General features: G+C 33.0%; 1 protein-coding gene across 3 annotated transcripts in view; it reads left to right on the top strand.

Moving 5' to 3' along the window:
• LOC118185674 (constitutive coactivator of PPAR-gamma-like protein 1 homolog) overlaps window positions 1-25,701 on the top strand; it is a 354,891-nt gene that overhangs the window by 164,737 nt on the left and 164,453 nt on the right. For all 3 annotated transcript variants that reach the window (XM_085807957.1, XM_085807956.1, XM_085807955.1), the window contains exons 5-6: window positions 3,967-4,106; window positions 19,815-19,938. In XM_085807957.1, coding sequence (XP_085664083.1) covers window positions 3,967-4,106; window positions 19,815-19,938 — 264 coding nt within the window. The remainder of the gene's footprint in view (window positions 1-3,966; window positions 4,107-19,814; window positions 19,939-25,701) is intronic.

Raw genomic sequence — 25,701 nt, 5'->3', positions numbered from 1 at the left:
ACTATCTATTGCACTGCAAAGCATTTTAAACACATTTTGCAATATACACAGATCATCGCCCACTAATATTTTTAATTAGAAAGATTCAAATCTGCATCCCCGAGGCAGATAAGACATAAGCATGATATTGTCGAATTCAGTACCTACATACCACACATCCCTGTACCAGAAAATATTGTGGCAATTTCATTGTTATGAATTACTGCCATCAGTAACCTGGATATAACCAGTTTTGCAAAGATTGTTGAGTCTCATCAGAATGATGTTGGACGGAGTCAGTTACTGTTTGCAGAAAGTAGCTCATTAAAATTGCAAAAGATGGAGTTTTTTCGTGGTATAAATATATACAGTACAAAGTCTGTAATCCAGACTCTTTGGGACTTCGGCGATTCTGGATTACGGTTTTTTCCGGATTATAGATCATCAATTTAAATCCAGGCTGGGGAAACAAGCTGCATACAATTGGAAATTGCGAATTATCTGAACTCAGTTTTCATGCATTTATGTGTGTGTGTTTTTTTTTAAATTAGTAATTTCACTTAGTGTTTTTTTTTTTTTTTTTTTTTTTTTTTTTTTTGAGAATGCTTAAATATTTGTCTAATTTCACTGCATATTTTTTTAAATGCTATTTTATCATTCCATTTGAATCTTCTTTGCTGAACGAAGTCCAATAGATTTCATATTCTTTGGTGAATGATATTGTCACTTCGCCATGATCAAATCTTTCGATTGATGCAAATTTTTGTTTTAATGCTAAAACAACTTTCTTTCGTAGTATTTGTTGCATGTTCTGTATTTATTTTTTAGTTCTAAAATTTATTTTTTAGTTCTAAATCTATTTTTTAAAAAGTAAGAAAGGTAATTCATAATAATCTAAACACACAATTCAGGGCATCCTCAAATTTGAACATGCTTGTTTTTTTTTGCGCACTTTTATATACAGCGTTGAGTGTGGGCACCGCCATGCACGGATAATCTGAAACCAAATAGAGAGTATACTGTAATAATATGACTTACCTGTTAAAATTTAAGTGTTCATTATTGTGTATATATCATGATTGATATTAAATATTTATTTACTGTTCTTCACCTACCCTAGGGCTAAGTCACTTCTAATTTTAGAAATTAAGCCTGGCCAGATATCAGGGCTCAAGATTAATACCTCATTGACCGCTGGTGGTCTTGCTTGCTTTGCAATATTAAATTTAAAAACAACAGTTTTTTTTATTGAGAAGTGTCTATTAACAGATTGTATGGTTTGCTGCCCTTGCACATAACTTACCTTATGTTACATGCTACTTAATAGAAAGTTAGGTAGTAAAGCTAGCACCTGGGTTGGCAACATTTCTTGGTTTGGAAACAGTTGAATTTTGCATTTCTATTCCTAGAGAAAGTAGTAAAACCTGCTTCCAGGTGTTAATAAAGTCTCAAAATGAAATATCAAAACTTTAAATTAAATTTAAATTTGCGGTGTATTTATTCTTCCGATAATATGCATATTTATCTTTTTATTCAGCCATTTTGCTTCAATTTATTTTGTGTTTTTTCTAATTCATTTAAAGAACATTTTTCATTGCATGCACTTAATTTTGTCCTCATTTTTTAAAATTGAATATACCTTTTGTGATTGCATGCATAGAAGGTATATGTTTACACTTTTTCATTTTATTCTGATGATGATAGTATAGCTTCAGTCTGATTTATCATTTAAATTAAAGAAATGTACAGAATAGAGCAGATTCTTTCTAAAACAATGGCGCACATTTTCAAAATATTTCGTGTCTTATGGAGATGGTCATGTAAATGTTCAACAATGACCAGGAATGTAAATGAGCACTTTTAACCACTTGCACTATGATTTAACTTCATGGTTGCAGTGCCGTGCGCTACAATATAACGAGCGGTAAAGTGTCTCATTTACGCTGCTTCGCGTCTGCAAGTGCAATCCAGAGCTGTAACTTGAGAAATAAACAATCTCATTAGGTGATGTGAGCACCATGTTATTTTCATTTTTGCAATAAATGCTTATCGACGTGGTGTTCACGTCGCTCGTGGTTTGAGACAAAAGCATCTCGACATGCGTGGGCACGCTAAAAAGTTTTTAAGTGGTTAAATATTCTATTTGAAATTTACAAAATATACAGCAGGATGTGAGCATAATTTCAGAACAAACATTAAATATTAATTGATTACTGTGCTTTTATATGGCACAAATACATATGAATATTTTGTACTATCAATCATAGAATGTATTTTTGTCTAAAAAAAGAGCCTAAAATTCTAGAGAAATTTTTTTTATTCTGCACTTCATTTGGTGTCCATAGCCTAAGGCCTAACATTATTTCTGCCCTTCTACTATGACATTGCAATGGTTCCCCAATCATTAGATTCAATGCTTTCCCCGGTGAAGCATTTCTTGTTGGCCTTAAGCAATAACCAAGCTGAATCTAACAAACCCAGAATTTTAACAGAAATCATGTGCTGTCTATTGATAAAAGGTAATATTTTCTTTCCTCAAATCATATTAAATCTTTAATTGTGATAGCATTCTGAAAATGTAGCTGTTTTATTAGGTGTCAAAGTATTGTTTCATCATTTGAAATAATTTTACACCATGAATCCGCAGCAAGATCATGTGGCCATTGTATGCTGTTCATTAATAAAAGGTTTCTTTATAGGGTTATAGGCTCTTAAGCCATTTTTATCCCACTTTTGATTTACAATGCACCCAGAAACATTAATTGTGTATGATTTATCAGCAACTGAAGCCGCGGTATTTTGTACCTGTCTAAACAATCTTTTGAAGACAAATGTATAAGATGTTTGTTATTTTGTATGTTAATTTTCTTTGACCCACCTTTTCTCTGCAGACCTTTGAAATTTCTAGTTCAGTTGGGATTGTTGATGAATTTACCAGCTGTCAGATAATGACAACAAGATTTCACAGCAGTTTGGCAGTAAGAAAATACTTCATTGTGAAGTGTAATAATTATAGCATGCATGATTAATTTGTTTGCAAACAGATTCTTTAGTCAATCATAAAAGAAATTGAAAATCGCATCATAGAACTCTTATTATCAAAAACTTCAAAACAAACGATAATCATTCTTTTATAGGCAGAGTTTGAACTTCAGGCAAAGCTATGGTAACCTGAAAGACCAATTTTAATTTTTATTGATTAAATAGGCTTTTTATGAGGAATTAATATTTTTATAGCTTTTTAATAATGAAGTTACTTTAGAATCGTAAAAAGTTGTGAATTAGATATAAAATTATCTTTAAAGTGAACTTGTGAAATTTGGAATTGAAGTTAGATTTGAAAATGTGCTTATATGCTCAGAATACATGTTTTTAATAGATGCTGCAGAAATTTTGTATTAAGCTCCATATTTATAAATTTAGAAGAAAGAGTGGGAGAGTCAAAACATAATACATAACCAGTTTTAAAATACACCATAAACTGTAATGATACAAAGCTGTTACTAAATATTTATATTAAAGTAAAGAATTAGTAACAACTAAATAAAATTTTAAATGCAGAAGAAAATTTAAAAAAAAAAATTGTTATCCTCATGCATATTACAGCCACCTTCCCTTTTTCATGTATGATCAATACTTACAATAATTTTGCAGTATTTCCATATTTTCATGTTTGATCAATATATAGTATTTCTGAATGGTTGCATGTTATGAATAATATGAATTAGTTTTACTTGATTTGTTTTTATTTCTACTGCAGTTGTTCTTAAATGAGTGTTATAATGCGCAATACATAGCTTATTCTTGGCAATTCAGAAGTCAAACTGATTAGCATGCTACTCAGTATGTTACCTTCTTCTAGAAATAATTTATTGTATTATGCCCCATGCTGCAAATGAAACTTTTTGAATTTCTTTTTTGACTTTATATTACTGTTATGTGCATATCTTTACAGATTAACTAATTTTATTTTTTTACTCTTTTCAGTTGGTTCGCATTTCCAAAACAATGTAGTCTGTGGGAAAAGTAGTCTTTTAATGGATGCAAGTCCTGAAAATTTGCACATGACAGAAGATTCATTAATACATTCTCGTTCCAAATTTGCATCTGAAACAGATGAAAGTGAAGTATGTTTTTTTGCATGTGTTTTATTTATGTAGTTAGTTTTTCATTTATAACATTAAGATCTTTTTACATGGATTTATATGGTTACATTTCCTTTAATATGCTATGTATGTATCAAGAGTTGTTTTGAGAGTTTATAAGCTGGCATTATTTCACAAGTTCTGCAGCTGTAACTTTGAAGATAGTCAGTGTGATGTTTCGTTAGTGTGAATAAAACAAATTTGTTTTGTTTATGGTGAAAATCAAAGTGTCTAACAGTGGTTAATGAGCAAAAGTTTGTGCTTCAGGATAACACAGTGCTGCACATGCCATAAAAGGCCATGGTGACTTGTCAGAAAATCTGTGAGGAGCCTCTAATAACATCCTGTGTTATTTCGATTTTGTAATAAGCAAGATGATGGCAATGCAACATGAACAAGGAAATGAAAGCTTCCAAATCGAGTATGTGATATGACTTTCAGACAATGGCCTTTAACTGATGTTTGGGAAACTAGATCACATTTGGAAATAGTATACAGTACAAAGTCTTTAATCAGGACTCGTCGGGACTTTGGCGATTCTGGATTAGGGTTTTTTCTGGATTATAGATCATTAATTTAAATCAGGTAAGATGGCATGCAGAAATTATAAAATTAAAAATATGGAACTGTAATTTATGAAATAAAAAGCAATTATGATCTTAAGGGTATCAAAATGTACAAAAAAATGCTTAATATTTATTTGTTTACTTTATTAAACATTTCTTTCAATTAAAGTTGCTTCGTTTTTTGTACTAATACTTTCTCTTTAATTCTATAAAAAGACATAATTTCTTGTTCAGTTCCACTGTTCAAGTCCTGTAATTGCTGTGTCGAGAATATGGACTAACTTGTCATACAAAATTTTTTCATTTTCAATAACCTCTCTGTCACTTTCTTCACTATCGGAAGTGGTACGTTGAAACATGCTTTCGCTTTGAGTAGATCCTTTGGCAGCTCCAGAATCGGAAACTCTTTTTGACATAATAGAAAGTTGAAGCTTACTTTTTATAAAATTGCTCTGAGTCTGCAAAAAATATAAACTGTATCCAATTAGAAGATTAAGGAACAATGCAATCTGCAACATTAACTGAAATAGCTAATTAGATAATTTTAGCCTAGCTTATGGCGTCCGTTATACATTAAATGTGCATGCATAAACGTATTATGCGCATGCACAGAAAGTTTGAAGCTTTGAGGTCCGTATTATAGATCATTCCGGAATATGGACGTCCGAATTAAAGACTTTGTACTGTATAAAATATAAAGGGCTATGTTGCAAAAAAGAAATCTTCACCTTTCTTTTTGACTTGAACTGTAAATAGTGCTTCATGTTTGTGATTTTTTTGACAAATGTAATAAGCTGTTGTATGTATGCATGGATGATCTAAACTGTGAATACTGATTAAATTCCTTGAAATTTTAAGATATGTATCACTTCCATTTTGCGACATATTTACCAGTTTTATATTTAAATATGATTTATATTCAAATATAAAACTGGTAAATATAATATGATTTATATTTAAATATAAAATATGTTTTTTTAGTTATGCATTTAACACGTTGACTGCCCAACATAAGGTAACTCGTATTAGCACTCTTCTTCAGGACGCCCAATACGAGTTATCTCGTAGTTTCTGGACTTGTCACTTTCGCGACGCTATGAGTTACTTGCTTAGTGCTTGTTTTAGCTGTACCGAGACGACAAGTCAAAGCATGTCTGTATGAATAAACTCTGTGAAGAGCTTTGTCTAACAAAAGCCGACTACGAGATAATTTGTAGGACCCTTTTTTCTTTAAGAAAATCCTGTAAACTTTTAAAGATTATTACGAATCATAATTAGTATTTTTAATAATATAATATGATTAAATCGATTTGTCTTCTTGGACTGGAATCCAAAAAGTGCCGTCGCAGTCAACATATATCTAACATCTATCTATATATAACATTAAATAAATACTTGACAAAGGCAAATTAAGGATTTCTGGTGATAAAAGCAATCAGGCAATTGGAAACAGTTGTAGTATTTTTATGGACTGTTATATTTACAGCACATCTAAGTGACATGGATAAAACAACATCTAGGCATTCTTGTAGTGTCACTGTTCTTTCATGTTGAGCTGAATATCCTTGCAGAGCAAGACCATCTGAAAATCATAACGTAACATCGTCAGCAGTTTGTTTTCTCATTATATCCAAGCTGCAGTTTAACTACAGATTGCAGCTTTAATTGAACAACCTGATGATTTTGAATATGTGGTTAGCTGTGTTTTAAATTTTCATAACAAACTGAGCAGTTTAAAAGTAATAAAGTACATCTGATAATTAAAATCTTTCTCTTACTATTTAATATGTTTAATTGGAGTATATTGGAGAATTGTTTCAATTTCTAGTATATACTACTGATGATTTTGTGAATATGTAATTCTCTCATTATTAAAAGATATTTCTAATGTAGCATATTATACTAATATTTATATTAGATTAACACATAAACTACACTAATTGACCTTTTTTATTTTTTACTATTTCTTTAACACTTGAAATTTTGTATTTATCTTCATCCATATCAATGAATGAATCATGATTAAAGCAATATTAGGTGTGGAAAAGGTCACAATTATTTGTCTCACTTTGTATTTTAATGCGGAGTTCTTCAATAGATATATATAAATTATGGATCCATTCACGTAAAAAAAAAAACTACATTGGGGGGAAAAAGGGTTTGACTGCTAAGTCACAGTAGAAACACTATTAAAAACAGTAAAATAAGACGAGTTTTGCATTTTTCACTCTTTCAAAATACTCTTACATGATTTCCACATTTATTAGAACAAAAATATGAAATAATTATGAAGTAGCTGTATGTTTACTGGGATATTCCACAAACGTAATCATATATGAGTTTCATACTTCTGAATTACATTCAGTTGTTATAAACATTTTTTTCTCCTGAATTTCATTAGTTTACTCATACTTTTACAGTTCATGCTGGAGGATGTATATTATGTGCAAAATGTGTGCTAGTATTACATGGCATATTTGGGTCATTAGAAGAAACAGAATACTTTATTTTGGCACTATTTCTTCCCATGGTGATATGCAAGTTTAAACCCTTGTGATGTGCTAGGAACTTCTTAATCAAGGCTTACTCTTCACCTCAAGTCAGAGAAGAAAGGAAAGAAATTTGTTTTCCGTATGGATAACTGGTCCTTTAACCTTTTGATGGTCATCCAATGAACTTGGCTCACATTTCAGTTACACACCACAGTTTGGCAAACACTGCTCGCATTACAAATGACTGACAGATATTGCATATATTTGAGAAGAAAGAATTGCTTAATCTACCAACTACTGAAGGCTGAAATCATCTCCTTTACACTTATCCAGGTGGTGTTTACAGGCATTCATTATTTGCATATATGATGCTTTGCTAATCATTTTCATTACTTACCAGGCTGTATCTGTTATGCATATTTCACATTAATTTGCTGTTTCATTCATAGTATTGCAGTTTTGATGGCCACTGATGTAAATAAATAAAACTGATTACCTTCCTAAAAGTCAGGAAATGAAAACTTACACTATACAAGTGCAATAAGTGAAAAATGCCATCTGTTTCTGAAATACAAATATATACATAGAAATATTTATGTGCTTCTTCTACATTCTGAATTAACATTTCTTTTATCCTGCATATGTAGCACTGTCTTTTTAATGACAACTTAAGTAATGAGTCATGTAGTGATGCCTAAACAGTTTTTTATATTGGTAATTGAATAATAAACGAGTATGGTAACCTTTTTGGTAACCTTTTATGTTTACATTATGCTTGGAGATGATTACAGATTTAAGTTAAATGCGCTAAAAATGTTGACGAGGAAAAATTTAACAAAAATTTCTTTCCATATACTAAAAATAGATTTTGTTGATGATACTCATAGACTCAAAGATTACATTTAGGGCTATTTGAATTAAGAATAACTGATTTGTTATTCACATAAACCCAGAAGCAGCGCCAGGGCACATATGGCTGCACCAAGTCGCAGAAGTTAGGACTCGCAAAGACTGCATCATGCGGTAAGATATCTAGCGCCAACCCTAAAAAATGCTTAAGTATATGTGGGAATTTATTTATTCAGAACTCTGATAAGCCGTAAGCATGTGCAAGAAATAGACATAAGTATAATAAATAACTAGACTAATACAATTGAGGCTTAATTGTCTCGGTGTGCGATAGAAGCAAGATAAAGTTTAACGGAGCAACTTGTTAAATGTCAATTGTCATTAACTTGTTAAATGTCGTCTTGTTAAATGTTAAATGTCGTGACTGATTTAAATGGTAAATTTGGAATGATGCGTTTTTAAGGAAAATTATACAGTTTGAGAATATTCCATTCGCCAAGCTAATGATGCATAGCGAAATATGTATCGTGAAGGATAGCTAAATTTGATAATGATACCTGCTAATTTTAAAGGTTTTTGGATATCAGAAAAGAAAGGTGAAATTTTTCAATTAACGGTTTTTGCAAAGAAATGTGGAGAAGCGGTAATAAATGAAGATGATATAAAAGAAGTTTTTCTTTGTGATGACAATGCTTCTCAATCAGCAATCAATTAATCAATGTTGAAATCTGTAGTGTGGTTCTAGATCCAGAAGATACTGCTACTAATAGTGAAGAAAGTGACTGAGAAGTTATTGATAAGGAAAAAATTTCGATTGACAAGTTAGTCAGAATTTTCGAAACGACAGTTGCAGGATACAGGACTTCAACAATGTAACTGAACAAGAGATTATGTGTGTATAATTGAACAAGAAATTATGACTGTCTATAGAATTAAAGAGAAAGCATTAGCACAAAAAGCGAAGCAGCTTAAACAATTCACATTGAAAGAAATGTTTAATAAGGTAAACAAATAAATATTAAGCTCTTTTTTTTTTGTAAATTTTGACACCCTTTAGATCATAATTACTTTATCATTTCATAAATCACAATTTCATAATTTTAATTTTATAATTTCTACATGCCATCTTACTAGATTTAAACTGATGATCTACTATATGGAATTGTCGAAGTCCCGCCGAGTCTAGATTTCGGACTTTGTACCGTACTGCTCTTTTGAGTAAATTTTCATATTTCATTAACAAGAGAAAGTAATTGGTATTTTGAAAACAAATCTGGATTTATATATCTCCTCTCTCTTCATATATGTAGCATGTTTTTATTTTAACATATTTATATGTGTAGTTTTAATATTCATCTTTTAATGTATTGAAAATTTAATTGATATGTATTATGTCGTGACTGATTTAAATGGTAAATTTGGAATGATGCATTTTTAAGGAAAATTATACAGTTTGAGAATATTCCATTGAAATAATTTAAAGAATGAATTCACATATACAGTACAAAATCTGAATTACAAATATCCAGTATCTGGAATAGTATAATAGCCAGAACACCAAAATTTTTTTCCTTCCTACGAGTCCTGGAATAGAGTTGCTATAATAGTTAAGGGGGAAAACAAATTGTAAAAGTGATTTTTTTCTCCTGACATACTCCCATTCCTACATGTCACTTTTAAACGTTTGCTGACTAAGGCATTGGGGTCATTGATTGATGTCGGCCATAACCACACTTTCATCCCTTGTGTCATTGTGGGGTAGGGCGTGACCTTCGAGAGGGAGAAGGCCATGGCACTCGTTGAATAATTCAGAGATGAGTCATGCTTTCCGTCCATCGTTTTTCCACCATTAGTTTTGTAACTACCATGAAGCGTGGGTATGTTCTTGTAAAGCTTTAAATTTGTCATTATAGTTTGTTGTTTAGCGCTGACTAATATTGAGCAATGCATTGTTGTATACCTAAGTGGAATTGTAATTATGCTGGAACTGAAAATTACGTGAGTGTGTACAAATTTCCAACGGATGAAGCAAAAAAGCAACTCTGGTGCCGTAAGATTCCTCGCACGAATTTCATACTATCTAAACGAAGTGTTGTTTGTGAAAAACATTTTCGCGAAGATTTGATTGTGCTTGAAGATGTATTCACAGATGAAAATGGGGCGATATTAAGAATTTCAAGAAAACGTTTAATGTTAAAAGACTATGCATATCCATGCATATTTAACGGCTGTGATGTGGAGTTAATTGTATCAATGAATGAACAGCAAGCTTTAATACATATAGCTGGTTATTGTGTACGTTCTTTGAAACTGCAGTGTGTAATCTGCAGATGAAATATGTCAGTCTTGCAGCTGTGATTTCTTTAATATTGTCATAAAAATGCTAAATACATTTGCAAGCATTTGTTTAAACAGTTATACAAGAGTATTAGAAGATAGTAAGTTTTCTGCTTCAAATGAATGAAAACTAAAGAAATTTAAAAAGAATTAAGTGTTTTTATTTTCTTAATTGTAAAATACAGTTCTATTAATTTTCATATAGTATTTGTAACTCCAAGAACTGCATAGTTTATGCCATTTAAAAGATAAGTTATATGTATTTGCTAAGATACGACCATAGTATAAATATGAATGTTTGAATTTAGAGTTTTTATTATTAAAGTTAGAGTTTTTACTATTTTTTGTATATATTTGTGATAGCAGGAAAATTCATGATAAATGGGATTAAAAAAAGTTTCACTGTATGCTATTTCATGAAGAGAGTTTAATGCATATGGTATGCTACTGTGTATATATTTAAAGATTTTCTGTGCAGTTTATGCGAAAAAGTTTACTGATTTTAGAAAATGTATTTTTTGAATGAAATTATCATGATTATTTCAAAGAATAGAATATATTAAGGTATGATAGAAAGAGCAGATGTTAAGAAATCACTATAAATAACAATAAATATGAATGTTTGATTATATGATTTATGTTATTATATTTAAGTACAGCTTTGTTGCTTAATTTGATATATGTGATGATAAGGAAGCAATAAATTAAAAAAAAATTTTGACTTGCTGTTTAATGAAGAGCAGATTTTAATGCACATAATAAGTCATTATGTATATTATTGAAAGCTCTTCTATATAATATTCAAAGAAAGGTTAATGATTTTAAAAAGCATATAAATGATAATCGTAATTCCTATTATCCTAAAATTTAGAAGCTAAAATATGTATATGCACCTGCATATGATTGAAAGAAATGGTGTTAAGAAACATCAGCATTACTACTAAATATTGTAATCCATGATTATTGCATTTTTAGTCATATAATATTTAAAAAAATATTAAATTTTTACATTAAGTGCAATTCTAGTTCTGTTATTTTTCTCCTGGAATTTGTAATGTAGCTCTTGGTATGAATACGAATGTTGCAAGTTATGTTTCTTAATTATTACATTTGAATACATTCCATTTTCATTGTTAATTTTTGTACGTGCTTGTGATAAGCAATAAAATTCATGATAAATGGGAAAAAACTTTTTGTTGTGTGCTATTTAATAAAGAGCAGATTTAAATGTGCAGTTCTTACTATTTTTCAAATCATTTCTGTGCAGTATCCAAGGGAAAGTATCCAAAGGAATGTTATTGATTTGAAAAAATGAATAAAATGGCCGTGGGAATCTGTCATTGTCTAAAACAAGTATATATATATTTACATATGATCAAAAGAAATTATGTTAAAAATCATCAGCATTGCTTCTACTTATTGTACTTTTAGCGGCTTGCTATTTAAGAAACACTAAATGATTTTTTATTAATTGGAGATAGTAGTTCTGTTACTTTTTTCTGGTAACTTTCAAACACTGCATATTTTATGTGTTTTTTTAAATATTGCCAGTTGTGTATGTTGTTTGTTAGGTTATCTCATTTCAAACTTGTATTTATCAGTAACATATCAGTAAACTTGGCATTCCAACATCGTCCAGCTTGTTTCAAGCTGTATAAAGGTCAAAGCATCTTGCATACACGCTTACTTCCATTGTTATAGCCTTCGGGTTGAGACATGTAGGTCTCCTCAGTTAGGTCACCATAAAGGAATGCCGTCTCCATGTCAGTTTGATATAAGTTGAGATTCTCCTTGGCTACCATTGCAATTTAGAGCTCAAATAGTGTCATAGTGACACACCAGGCTAAATGTGTCTTCATAGTCAATATTCACCGTCTGGGTGTGTCCTTTTGCTACTAACCAGGCCTTGAATCTCTCAATTGAGCCATCGGGATTTGTCTTCACTCTGTAAACCCAGCGATTGTCGAGGATTTTACGTCTGTTAGGTGGCTCAACAAGTTGCCATGTTCCATTTTTGGCATGCAAAGCTATTTCTTCCTCCATGGCTCATTTCCAGTTGGCATATTCAGGAGATGCTGTTATACACGTCGTAGTCATTAAATCTGACAGGTCGTTGGATAGCTGAACAGTCTCGCAATGTACACGCAGTCATCTGTGTTGGCTCATCTTCATCAGTGCACAGATCAGCCCCCTGTGTGTCTGCATCATCGTGTGCATCTTCCAAAATAAACTTCATACCGCTTGATAGACCGGTGTTAGATGCTAATTTTGAAGGTTGGGAAGTAGGGCCGATTTGCTGTTCATTAAACACTACATTGGCACTTTTTATCATATCATTCCTTGATGGCATGAAAATGCGATACCCATCGTCATCACAATAACCAACCAAATAGCCTTGTCATCCAATTTACCTCTGTTGACATTTGGTACATGTACAAATGCAGCTGATCCAAAAACTCGAATTCTGTTGATTACTGGCTTGCGTCCAAACCATTCCTCAAACGGGAAATTTTCCCGTAGTCTTACTTGGTCCAGTTCGATTGAGAACGTAGGCAGCTATAGATGCTGCTTCTGCCGATAGGAAATGTGGTAGGCCTGAATCCTTGATCATAGTGCAAACTGCATTCATTATTGAATGAGTCTTCCTTTCAAGTAATCCGTTTTGTTCTGGTCTATATGGCACAGTGATTCGTAGCTTGGTGCCTGTATTATCAGTCAGTTTCACCAATTTATCATTGTCATACTAACGACCACCATTTGTGACCAGTTCTTTTACATTTATACCATCTTTTTTGGTCCGAACAAGAAACTGCTTGATTTTATACACAGCCTCGTCCTTATGTCTCAGAAATTCTACATGTCGAAACTTAGAGTAATCGTCCTTAATCACTAACATGTACTTCTTTCCACCTCCTGATAAGACTGGCGATTTGAGTAAGTCCGCATGTATTATCTCACCAGACCTTTTTTTTTAATCGTTTTGGATCAAATGTTCGTCGACTTTGTTTACCATATGCATATGGCTCACAAAATAGTCCATCGTCGATAAAATCTATACCATTTTGGCGCAAGTACTGTTTCACATACTATATTCCTTGATGCCCAAGTCATCGATGCCAAAGTAATAATGGCAATTTTGTCATCGTCTTCATTGCCGTCTCAGGAAAAGGAGTCGTCATTTCGTTGTCAACCAAGTAGGCTGCAGCAGCAGAACCCCCTTGTGGCTTGACTGGTTTTGCACGTAGTTCAAAGAGTCCATTTGATGAACATGGGGCTTCTAAAAGTATATTATCTGGGGTCTCCTTTCAAAAGAAACGACAAATCATATCGTCTGAATCACCAAAGTCCGAGATTCCTCGCTTCATTGCCTTTGAGGCTGATAACAAATTTTTGCCAATTTCTGGTGCGTACAGTACGTCAGTCAGCTCAATAGCTTTTTGTATGTTTCCAACCACCATGCACATGTCAATGTCCCCACAGCCATATGCTGGTATTGTCTGTTTGTTAACGACTGTGATTTCTGCTTGTTTGTCAAAGTGACAGTACGTCTTGAAATACTTGGCTGAATTTGTAATGTGTGCTGTAGCTCCATCGTCTTTAAGCCACACATTTCGGCTACAATCATCTTCTTGACAAGCAAACGCACTGCATTGAGTATTTGTAAAGAAGGTCTCTGTTTTGCCACGTCGTGGTTGGCTTGTCAGGAAAATGGGCAAAATTTACCAATGTGCCCGGGTTTATTACAATGAAAACAGATGCCATTGAAACCCTTTACGCCATCACTGGTCTTAGTAAGTTTGTTCATCGTTTTGGCATTATTTATTGTCAAGGGTTGGGATTGGCTGACCATCTGAGGTTTCTTACCACCCTTCTTCCATTTCTCTCCACTATGTTTTGAGCTGTAATTAACATTTGCGACAAATGTTATCGTACTTTCGTTTCTAAGCTCTTGATTTCTTCTCTGCAGCCGCATGTTGATCAGTTTTTCAGGTGACTTTTCCGTCTTTGGCATAGAGTCCCACTGTAATTTGAACTCTATATATTCATCACCAGGAAGGATAAGATTCGCGGTACTAACAGGTTCTGCAGCAACTTTCCTTCACTGCTCAACTCTTTCTCACGTTGAAGATCCACCCACAGTGCACGTAAACGTGCGAGTGATTGAATTACACTTTCGTCTTTCTCGATCCGAAAAGTGAAAAACTGTTGCAGAAGAGTGTCCAATTTCATGTTTGACACCTTCTCAAAGTTACTGAATAACTCATTCCATATCGCTAGTGCAGAATTACCATGCATACTTATCAAATTTAACACATTCGTTGATACATTTGTGCGAATGATCACAGTAGTTTTTACATTTGCCTTTGCATATGCTTTTGCGGCTTTATTGTACTCGCATATTGTTTTTTCATTCGCACTTTCTGCCGGAGGCTTTTGGCTCAATAAAGGAATTATCGAAGATGCGCGCACAATCATTGAGCACAAATAAAGAGTTTATTTCAAATTTCCAATCAGTCCAGTTAAATAAACCTTCCAATTTGATACACTGAACAAAATTTTTAGCTTCCATATTACGTCGTTATTAACCAAGAAATATGCAGCAAAAATAAAAGGCTATTGGTACACTGTAGCGTCTACCTACACACTGTTCAGGTGGAAGTGTTGAAATCGAAAAGGAAAGAAAAGAAAAATCCGTGATTCAAATACGTCAACATAGCCATCGATAATTTATTTGCGCAGTTAAACGTCGCTAAAACCTATAACCTTTCACGCCATCACTGTCTTGAACCTGTTATGAAATTAACAGAGTTAACATGCAGAGTGATGGCTAATTGAATTTTGAACTTTATTAACAAAATAAAGTAGAGATAACTTACGTACATCTTACTGTTTACATGACAAATTTTAGAATGACAAAAATAACAGTGATGCCACTGAAACTGCACATAATGCTATTTAAATGCTTGATTCTGAACAATATGTTTTGCTCTGAAACGCAAATAAATTTATACTTGAGCCTAGGTAAAATATTAATTATTATCTTAAGAATCCTTTTCCAGTTTATCATGACATTGCAATTTTTAATCAGCGTTTAAATTTTTGTAAAATGTTCGTTTGTTCTTTGGTTCTTTCAATTATATTTATGCACAAAGTTAATTAAAATATCTGTAAAAAGCCTAAAAAGGGAAAATAATGTATATAAAGCCTCGTTTCTTTCAGCTATTTTAATTAACTAAACAACATGATAAAGTTATATTAGATGATAAAGATAAATTTAAAAATCCAGATGACTTTCCGATGATAACATCGGATGGAAAGCTCCGCCATGTTTATAAAGTGTCGTAGCCCCTCTCGAAGGTCATGGGTAGGGGCAGAAAAAAAGAATAAAAGTTCTATAATTAAAACACAGGACTCCTCAGAAGTTGTGTATTGACTAGTATCTTACCCATGGAATTTTTCAAAATTTTTCTCCTTCATTTGCATTTCCCACAAGACCCTCGAAATTTTGCGGTTTTTTAATGGTGCGGTAAAACTGCAAAAAATTTTTTAATTTGTCAATGAAAATGAACTAACCCTTTGAAAGTTGTGTATTGACTAATGTATCAGTCACAAATTATTTTAATATGTTTGTACTTTATTTCCATTTCCATCAAAAGACTTGAAATTTTGATACGCTGCCCTCCAAAAGATAAGGAACAGCATGTTTTTTGTGTCTAATTTGAGAATGAACTTTGCTTGAAAAAACTTTGCCTAACTTGTGTAACATTATTTTAGAAATTTGCACCAAGTGGTAAGTGAGAAGCATCTGGTAAGATATCTGAAAGAGGGAGAGAAAAAGGTGTTTAATACAACTAACATTTTACTCAGTGATTTAATTCCATACATAGTGGTTGACAATCAATTTGAATACAGGGTTGTTCAAAATGATTGTCGTTACCCCAGGTAATCAAGATTCCGTTATCTAATTTCTGAGTATTTAACTGATATACTCAAATATCTAAGTTTAAACAAAGTAAGAGTTTAGAAAGCCACCAACAGAAGGTGATACTTTCATGGGGCCTCCAAGTTTTTTTTTTTAAACAAGTCTGGAGATTTTTCAGTGACTATGTTGCGCATAAAAAAAAAACAAATGTAGTTACCTTAAGTAAATACGCTTTATCTGCATCTCCCAGATAGTGCTGCTGGCTCCCATTTGGATGCATTTTAAATTTGATTGTCTCCCTACATGAATGAAGGTTCTACCACTTACTGTCAGCAAGATAGGGCACTGTCCTAATGTCAATTATAGAATTAACTATTTTCTTTTTAAAGAGGAACATCAAAACTTGATTGGATACTATGAAACCTAATGATTCAATCCACAGGTGGCCACTTAGCTTGCATGAGTGTATGCCATGTGAATTTTTTCATTTGAAGGTGTAGGACTCGTAACATACATACTATATTTACCAGCAAACAGTCATGAGCATGGGTGCTCTCAAAACCCTTGTTACTTCTGTTTGCTTGTTTATTTATACCAAGAAAACATATGTCTTACATGTCATAATAATACTTTGACTTGCATTAGTCTATTCCTTCTAGCAAGTTCTTTCATTTGGCATCTTTTATGTTCAGTTAGATGTATAATGGAAATAAAATGGAAAAAAACCTTGGTATCAAAATATTGGTAGCATGTTTGGATCATGATGAACAGCAGGGAGTTTATGAATGATTTTTACTGTGTCAACTTTATGCAAATATTTTTTATAAAGTGTTGAATATAAGTTTTTCAAACTAAATTTGTAAATTTAAAATTAAAAAAAGGCACGAATGATCAATATCATAGAAGAATTACCTGTCAGCTTTAAAATTTCATAATATAAACATTATAAAAAAAGTAAAATCAATACTATAAAAATTTTAAAAATTCTTAAAGCTGCCATGAATCTAAAATACATACACTATTTAAAATCATGTATATGAACTGTAAATTTAAACATTGCTGACATTTTTGTAATGATGAGCTTTAAAAAACATGCTGTTCCTTAACTTTTTGAGGGCAGGGTATTTATATTGAATGTCCATATCATAACAGAGACTATTTGAATTTCTTATTTTTTATGGTAATAATGTAGACTTGCAGAATCAAGACAGAATTGTGGTATACGAATTACGTTCCCCTTTGAAACTAACCTGCGAAATATTTTGCATGTGTTCAAAGAAATTAATATTCATTAAAAAAATGAATCATAATATTTTAATTTCGCACCATAAGATATACACAACATAGATTTTATTGAAAGATTGAAGCCAGTTTGTAGAAACCAAGCTGGTGGTCCACTGATAGATTGTGTTATCTGGTTGCCTGTTATGTGAAGAGATAGTCAGCCCCTGCCATTCTGTTCAATAGCTCAGTTCATTGTCTGCCTTCCTGCATACTGCACATCAGTGAAATATGTCTTCAACTGGAGACAAAAGTTAAGTGCCCCATTAACTGGTAATTTTAATGAAACCATAGTTGTAATATGCAGGCCAACGAGAGATGTGTTAAAGTTTTACAGTTTGATTTGTCTACAGAAAAATAACTGAACTGTCAAGCAAGTATCAAGGAAGCTATGTTGACCTGTCTGAATAATGAACACTTTTATGTATCCAAACTTACCACTTTGGATGCAGTTGAACCGCAGTGAATACAGGAAATTCAAAATGGATACACCAACAATGGGTCCTCATGCATTTTACAGACATTTAGGCAAGAGCTTGATGAGCTGTCAACAGTTCTCAGTAGTTGAGTTTTGATCATGTGAGGGAAATTTTCCATATAATCTCAGTACAGAACAGAAATATCCATGGAATGTAAATCAAGGTGTTTCTTATGTAAATGCTAAATGAATCTGGTGATGCAATGTCCTAGAAAACTTTCTAATGCAAGATGACTTACTATGGGTAAAAGAGTCCTTAGAGTCTCCATAAGCAGCACTAATCCATTTGCCACTAGAAGGAGATGGCTTCTTTTATCATAAGAGTTTATGTAACATTATCAACTGTTAGCATTGTGAAGTTACAGGGCCACCTCTTATATCACATCTATCAGGTGAAGATTTGAAGGAGTGTATCAAGGAAGGCTCTCTATTTCTTCCATGCACTCTATTTCCCATGCTATCCATGCTTCCCATGCCAGGTAGCTGAGAGGTGTCTTTAATATGTTACGGAGATTTTTAGACAAGTATATGGGGATGGTGCTCTGGATGGAGAAATCACAACAAAAAATTAACACGGGTCAATCATGCTCACTTTCAAATCTAATTCTGAATTCAGGGCTACAAAGTAAAGACAGTGGCCCAAAGTGTTGGAATGGACATTTGTGCAACTTGTTATACAACCACATCCTCATAGAGAAGAATGAGTGGTTCATTGAGCCATTGAGGAGTTGCATGTTTATAAAGCAAGCTGTAGAATAAGGAAGTTAATTTAAAAAAGTGAAATATATTGAAAGTTTTCAACTGTACCATAACCATTACAAAATTTCAAGGCTCTTGTGGGCAATAAAGTTAGAAATTAGGAAAATTTATTAGAAAATTTTGAAAAAATTCACAAATGACATTTTAATCAAATTGATGAGGGGGTGATTTATTTTCATCCAACAGTTTTTGAAAATTTTGTGGTTTTACTGTACCATTAGCAAATTACAAGATTTCAAAGTTCTTGCAAGAAATAAAAATGAAGTAGAAAATTTTTGAAAAACTTCTCGAAAGATATATTAGTCAATACACAACTTTTGAGGGGCAGTGTGTATTATACAACTTTTATTTTTTTCCTCCACCCTAAGTTGGGGAGTTAGCATTTTTATGTCCGATGATTCAGGTGAATGTGGGTTCATTGAGTGAAACTTTTTATGCAGTGAAAGATGACTCTGAAATTCTTCAGCCAAATTCAAATTGCTATTCAACAATCTAAATGAAATTGCTGTTGCTTTACTACCATATTTGGTAAGAAAACAGAAATTTCTTGATAGCAGTAGGCAAGTTTGAAGAAGGAGGAATAATTTAAAATTAAATGAAGACCTGAAACATGTTTGTTTGCTGATATTGATTTTGTTTTGCTGGCATAACAACGGGTAAGGAGAAAAGAATTAGATTCCAAAGAACTGAAGTTCAGTTAACATAGCAAATTGTGCCAATGAGAGCACAATGATTGACGCTGGCCACATCTGCACTTTTGGCCCCTTGACTTTCTGTATTTTGGAGCCTAGGCACCAACAATTCCTTAACTCAGACTTTGTACTGTATAGTTTTTTATTTTATAATTGGTAGTATAATATTTATTTATGTAAGCATATTAGGTTGTTTTATTTTCTCGTAGGGAATATACTACATTCGTTAGTCAATAAACCTAAAATCTGCATATGTAAATAGAGGCAGAAGTAGATTTTATATTGGGCTAATGTTTTGCTCTTCTTTCCCCAGATGTCAAATCTCCAATCCATTCGGCAGGTACTAGGCAAATCTAAACATGGAGCATTTTACCAGTTACTTTCCAATCAGAGTAATTCTGATTGTGATGGTGGAACTTCAAATTTTAATTCACCAAGTAAGTGAATTTTACATTAAATTAATATATATGTCTCTCTCTACTAAATAATCCAGTAGTAAATAAATTGTATATGAGTAGAATATGTGAGTAGATATGTGAAGGGGGAATACATCTCTAGTCAAATGGATTAGCAGAGCGTTGAGTGCAAACGACAAAGAAATTGTTAACCCTTTGCGGCGCACTATACGTTAACTTCGGAATTTCAACAAAAAAAGTTGCATGCAGTCTATTTAGTCCTAAAGGAGTATATAGGTAAAATTTTGTAAAAATTGCACTTACCGGTTTAATTCTGTGGGTGTTCCATGAGGTGGAATACTGCGCCGCCAGAGCTTTTAAAAGTGCAACTAAGCGAGCATTGCAGTGAAGCACGAAAATGAGTAGAAGCATTTGTATAAGAATGAAAAAACTCTGTATTATGGCTGTATATATGGTTTCCTGGATATACACAATATTCTTCAATATATACGGATAAATAAGATAAATATCTATATACGCATGTCCTATATACAAAAATATTTACAAATTTTCATATTTCTTTGCTTCGTGAAATTGTTCAAAGCAAGTCACACCTTTTGATGGAAGCACAAACCAACCACGATTAAAATAATTAACTACGATTAATATTAACAATAAAGAAAAACAAGCCTATAATATATACATACACAAGAAATATCTACACAATTATTGAAAATAAATGGGAATGAGACTAAAAAGCGACAGCAAAAAATTTGCCCAGGTCTAACTAAAGATGAGTCAAGCTACTAATAAAATTCCTGCCTAAAAACTACTCCCAAAAAATTTAAGATGCCAATATTAGGGCTTTCATAACACAAAACACACCTCACCCCTCAATAGTGCTTTGTTTGAAATCATTGCCCCCCCCAAAGCAACGGAAAGAGAAAACGTAAACAACGGATGTTCTCTCCTGAGCACAGATGTTCTGATTCGTAACAGCATGAGATCGCTATAGGTGCAGTGTTCCCGCTAATGGAACACCTGGGTTTATTCAATGATTCTGCGTATGGTTTTTGTCTGAGAGATTAAAAAAATGTAGAAAAGATAATTTGGAGTACAGCCAGCAAAATTATGCCTAATTTTTTTTTCCAAATAAAATTTTTTATATCATTAAAAAAATAGAGAAAATTACTTGAAAAAAGTGGATTTTAATAACACACAATAAATGAAAATTCTGTGTCTCCTTGTGATATGCTACTATCTACTGTTTAAAAAGAAAAGTTCAAAGTATGTTGTAAAGGCATTTTTATCCATTTACGGTTCAATTTAAAGGTTTCAAAAGCGATTCAATTTGGGTGTTCCATGTAGTGGAACACTGAACCGCAAAGGGTTAAAGAAAGCTCAAGCAGATCATGCTGACCCTTATTTAGGATTGTTAGCTCATAGGAGCAGATAACTTGGTTTTTACTAATTTGAATACCAGCCATGCTCTCTAACAAGTACAAAATTCGTTTGCGAAATATTCAGTTCGATTACTTTCAAAGTCTGCCGCCCAACTGGAAAGTGGTTAGTGACTCTGACTACCAAACCAAAGAGCCTGATTTGTATCCCAGAGAAGGCATGGATGTTGTATAGTGTGTTTGCGGCATGGGGGAGCTCTAAATATGCAAGGGTTGGAAGACCCTCAGACTTATCCTTCCCAGGGTTTTTTTCCATCAAAATTGGGGCAGAAGTGAGCAAAGTCATACTGTGACTTGTATGGTGCTCTTACCAACAACAGGTGCAAACTTGCACTCCTTGCCATTCTGTGATTTTGTTCTGATGTTAGACAAGTAGGGTAAGTCACAGCACGCACAAGTATGAAAGAACTTTATTTTGAACTGCTGGGGAGGCATATAACTAATCTGTAGCTGGCAAAAGCACTTATGTCTTTTATTAGAAATGACAGGGCAGATGAACTAGCCAAAGTTGCACAAAACGACATTAAAATTATTGAGATGCAAAGGTCAAAGAGGAAAGCTGTGACTCTTATGAAGTATTATACTTACAAATTATGGAAAGAAAAACAGGAAATGTCCAAAAAAATTAGAACTATAAGAATCATAATGATATGTTTGGATCAGCAGCTAAACGACTTATGAGTAGAACAAGAACAACTGTGGGTGTTCCATGAGGTGGAATACTGCGCCGCCAGAGCTTTTAAAAGTGCAACTAAGCGAGCATTGCAGTGAAGCACGAAAATGAGTAGAAGCATTTGTATAAGAATGAAAAAACTCTGTATTATGGCTGTATATATGGTTTCCTGGATATACACAATATTCTTCAATATATACGGATAAATAAGATAAATATCTATATACGCATGTCCTATATACAAAAATATTTACAAATTTTCATATTTCTTTGCTTCGTGAAATTGTTCAAAGCAAGTCACACCTTTTTGATGGAAGCACAAACCAACCACGATTAAAATAATTAACTATGATTAAAATTAACAATAAAGAAAAACAAGCCTATAATATATACATACACAAGAAATATCTACACAATTATTGAAAATAAATGGGAATGAGACTGAAAAGCGACAGCAAAAAATTTGCCCAGGTCTAACTAAAGATGAGTCAAGCTACTAATAAAATTCCCGCCTAAAAACTACTCCCAAAAAATTTAAGATGCCAATATTAGGGCTTTCATAACACAAAACACACCTCACCCCTCAATAGTGCTTTGTTTGAAATCATTGCCCCCCCAAAGCAACGGAAAGAGAAAACGTAAACAACGGATGTTCTCTCCTGAGCACAGATGTTCTGATTCGTAACAGCATGAGATCGCTATAGGTGCAGTGTTCCCGCTAATGGAACACCTGGGTTTATTCAATGATTCTGCGTATGGTTTTTGTCTGAGAGATTAAAAAAATGTAGAAAAGATAATTTGGAGTACAGCCAGCAAAATTATGCCTAATTTTTTTTTCCAAATAAAATTTTTTATATCATTAAAAAAATAGAGAAAATTACTTGAAAAAAGTGGATTTTAATAACACACAATAAATGAAAATTCTGTGTCTCCTTGTGATATGCTACTATCTACTGTTTAAAAAGAAAAGTTCAAAGTATGTTGTAAAGGCATTTTTATCCATTTACGGTTCAATTTAAAGGTTTCAAAAGCGATTCAATTTGGGTGTTCCATGTAGTGGAACACTGAACCGCAAAGGGTTAAAGAAAGCTCAAGCAGATCATGCTGACCCTTATTTAGGATTGTTAGCTCATAGGAGCAGATAACTTGGTTTTTACTAATTTGAATACCAGCCATGCTCTCTAACAAGTACAAAATTCGTTTGCGAAATATTCAGTTCGATTACTTTCAAAGTCTGCCGCCCAACTGGAAAGTGGTTAGTGACTCTGACTACCAAACCAAAGAGCCTGATTTGTATCCCAGAGAAGGCATGGATGTTGTATAGTGTGTTTGCGGCATGGGGGAGCTCTAAATATGCAAGGGTTGGAAGACCCTCAGACTTATCCTTCCCAGGGTTTTTTTCCATCAAAATTGGGGCAGAAGTGAGCAAAGTCATACTGTGACTTGTATGGTGCTCTTACCAACAACAGGTGCAAACTTGCACTCCTTGCCATTCTGTGATTTTGTTCTGATGTTAGACAAGTAGGGTAAGTCACAGCACGCACAAGTATGAAAGAACTTTATTTTGAACTGCTGGGGAGGCATATAACTAATCTGTAGCTGGCAAAAGCACTTATGTCTTTTATTAGAAATGACAGGGCAGATGAACTAGCCAAAGTTGCACAAAACGACATTAAAATTATTGAGATGCAAAGGTCAAAGAGGAAAGCTGTGACTCTTATGAAGTATTATACTTACAAATTATGGAAAGAAAAACAGGAAATGTCCAAAAAAATTAGAACTATAAGAATCATAATGATATGTTTGGATCAGCAGCTAAACGACTTATGAGTAGAACAAGAACAATTCTTCATACATCGGAAGAATTATTGAAACCTCAAATTGTGGAAAATGTAAAAGAAAAAATTAACCCAGAAAGAACTAAGCAGAAATCATATTATTATTGTCATACAAAAACATTACTATCATTAAGCAAGGGAGATTGTGTGTATATGAAGATAAATCACTGGAAACCAGCATTTGTGGAAGAACTATATAAGATGCCTGGATCATGTATTCTGAGATCGGGAGGAACAGTAGTCAGAAGAAATAGAAAAGACATTAGAGACATTAACAGGGTTGCCACTCTACCTGGAAAACCGGAAAAAGTCAGGGAATTCGTAAATCGACCAAAAAATTCAGGGAAAAGTCAGGGAATTTAAGTGTTTCAGTCAAAATCTGGAAAAGTCGGGGAATTTTATACATTGATCCCGCGAAAAAAGGCGAGTTTTGCGCCGACGTCGGAAGAGATCACTTTTTTGGCGAATTGTGTATCACGTGAGTGTCATTTGGGCAGCTGGCATAGAGCCAATTTTCGCAGCTCCAATTTGATTGTCTTCTTAGAAATGCAAAGCAAGTTTTCCCGCAACTTTTGGTTTCCAGTAACCTCGAGAATCGCATGTGCAGTGCATGAACTAAAGAAAGTACCTGTTCTGGTATAAAACAAAATGGGTTTAATCCTAGTATACGGTACCATGAAGGTTAGAATAAAAAAATATGTATTGTAAAGAAGGAAAAACCTCTCTGCGACAGACGTGGCTCCGTTCCATCATAGCGGGAAACAGCTGTGCATGCGCGATATATCTGTCGCCAAAGCTCGAAACCGGTGTCGGAAGTTCGAAGGTCACGTTATCAAGAGTTCATAAAATGAATATTGTTTAAAATTTCTTTAAACTCTAAAGGAAAAGAAAATATTTTTTGACGCAAGTAAATTAATTCATGGATTAGTTATTTTGAGGGGGGGAATCTACGAAAATCTGTTTTTAAAATTATTGTGAAAAATCCAAGAAAAAACATTCTTTGATAAAACGTTTCTTCTTGGATTTTTCACAATAATTTAAAAACGGATTTTCATAGTTTTCGTTTTTGTCAAAGAACGTTTCTTCTTAACACCTGTTTCTCAATTTCCTGTACACCTCCGAAGAGGGAAATTCTGGCCGCCAGGTTCCGTCGCAAAATCCCTTGGCAAATTTTCCCTCCGCTTTTTACATATAGACGTTCTTTGGTTAGAATAATCTCCATGTATGGTACAGCGGGATTTGGCGACATGATGATGAGCAGTAAACGGGTCATTTTGTTCTTGGCGAAAATTTTCAAAATCATGCAAAGGCCGTATCGTATACTAGGATTTTACCGCAAAATCTTTTTTTGTTTCTTTTCTTTTTAATAAATACCTTATCATTTTGCAGTAAAATAAAAAAATAGCAACCAATCATCTAGGATAACCATGTAATATAACTACATTCGCTAAAATATCATTGATTATTCCAATTAAATTTTTAAGTAATTATCTTTATTTTTATGTTATTCATATCATTTAATGTTGCTTCTTCCCTGTAAATTTATTTATCATTAGTAAATAATATTTCCAAATTTCAGGAAATTTTCTCTGGCATAATCCTGAAATTAATTCTAGCAGTATGATGAGATCACGAAATTTAATGCACATATTTTTTACTTATGTATGCTGCAAAATAAATATAAAATACCTCAATTTAGTAAAAAAAATATCATTAAATAGATTTCTTTCTTTCGTTTAGCTGCAGAATGTCTGCAAAAAAAGCCTTTTTTTATTCCAGATTGGGCAGATTCTAATCTCAATCTTCAGTGGAGAAAACAACTCCTATTATAATT

Source organism: Stegodyphus dumicola, chromosome X1, assembly GCF_044657685.1.
Source record: "Stegodyphus dumicola isolate Sdum_Otavi_A_Nest chromosome X1, ASM4465768v1".
In the NCBI taxonomy this organism is placed as follows: Eukaryota; Metazoa; Arthropoda; class Arachnida; order Araneae; family Eresidae; genus Stegodyphus; species Stegodyphus dumicola.
The sequence above is the reverse complement of the archived record's forward strand: the minus strand, read 5'-3'. Positions and strand labels throughout refer to the sequence as shown.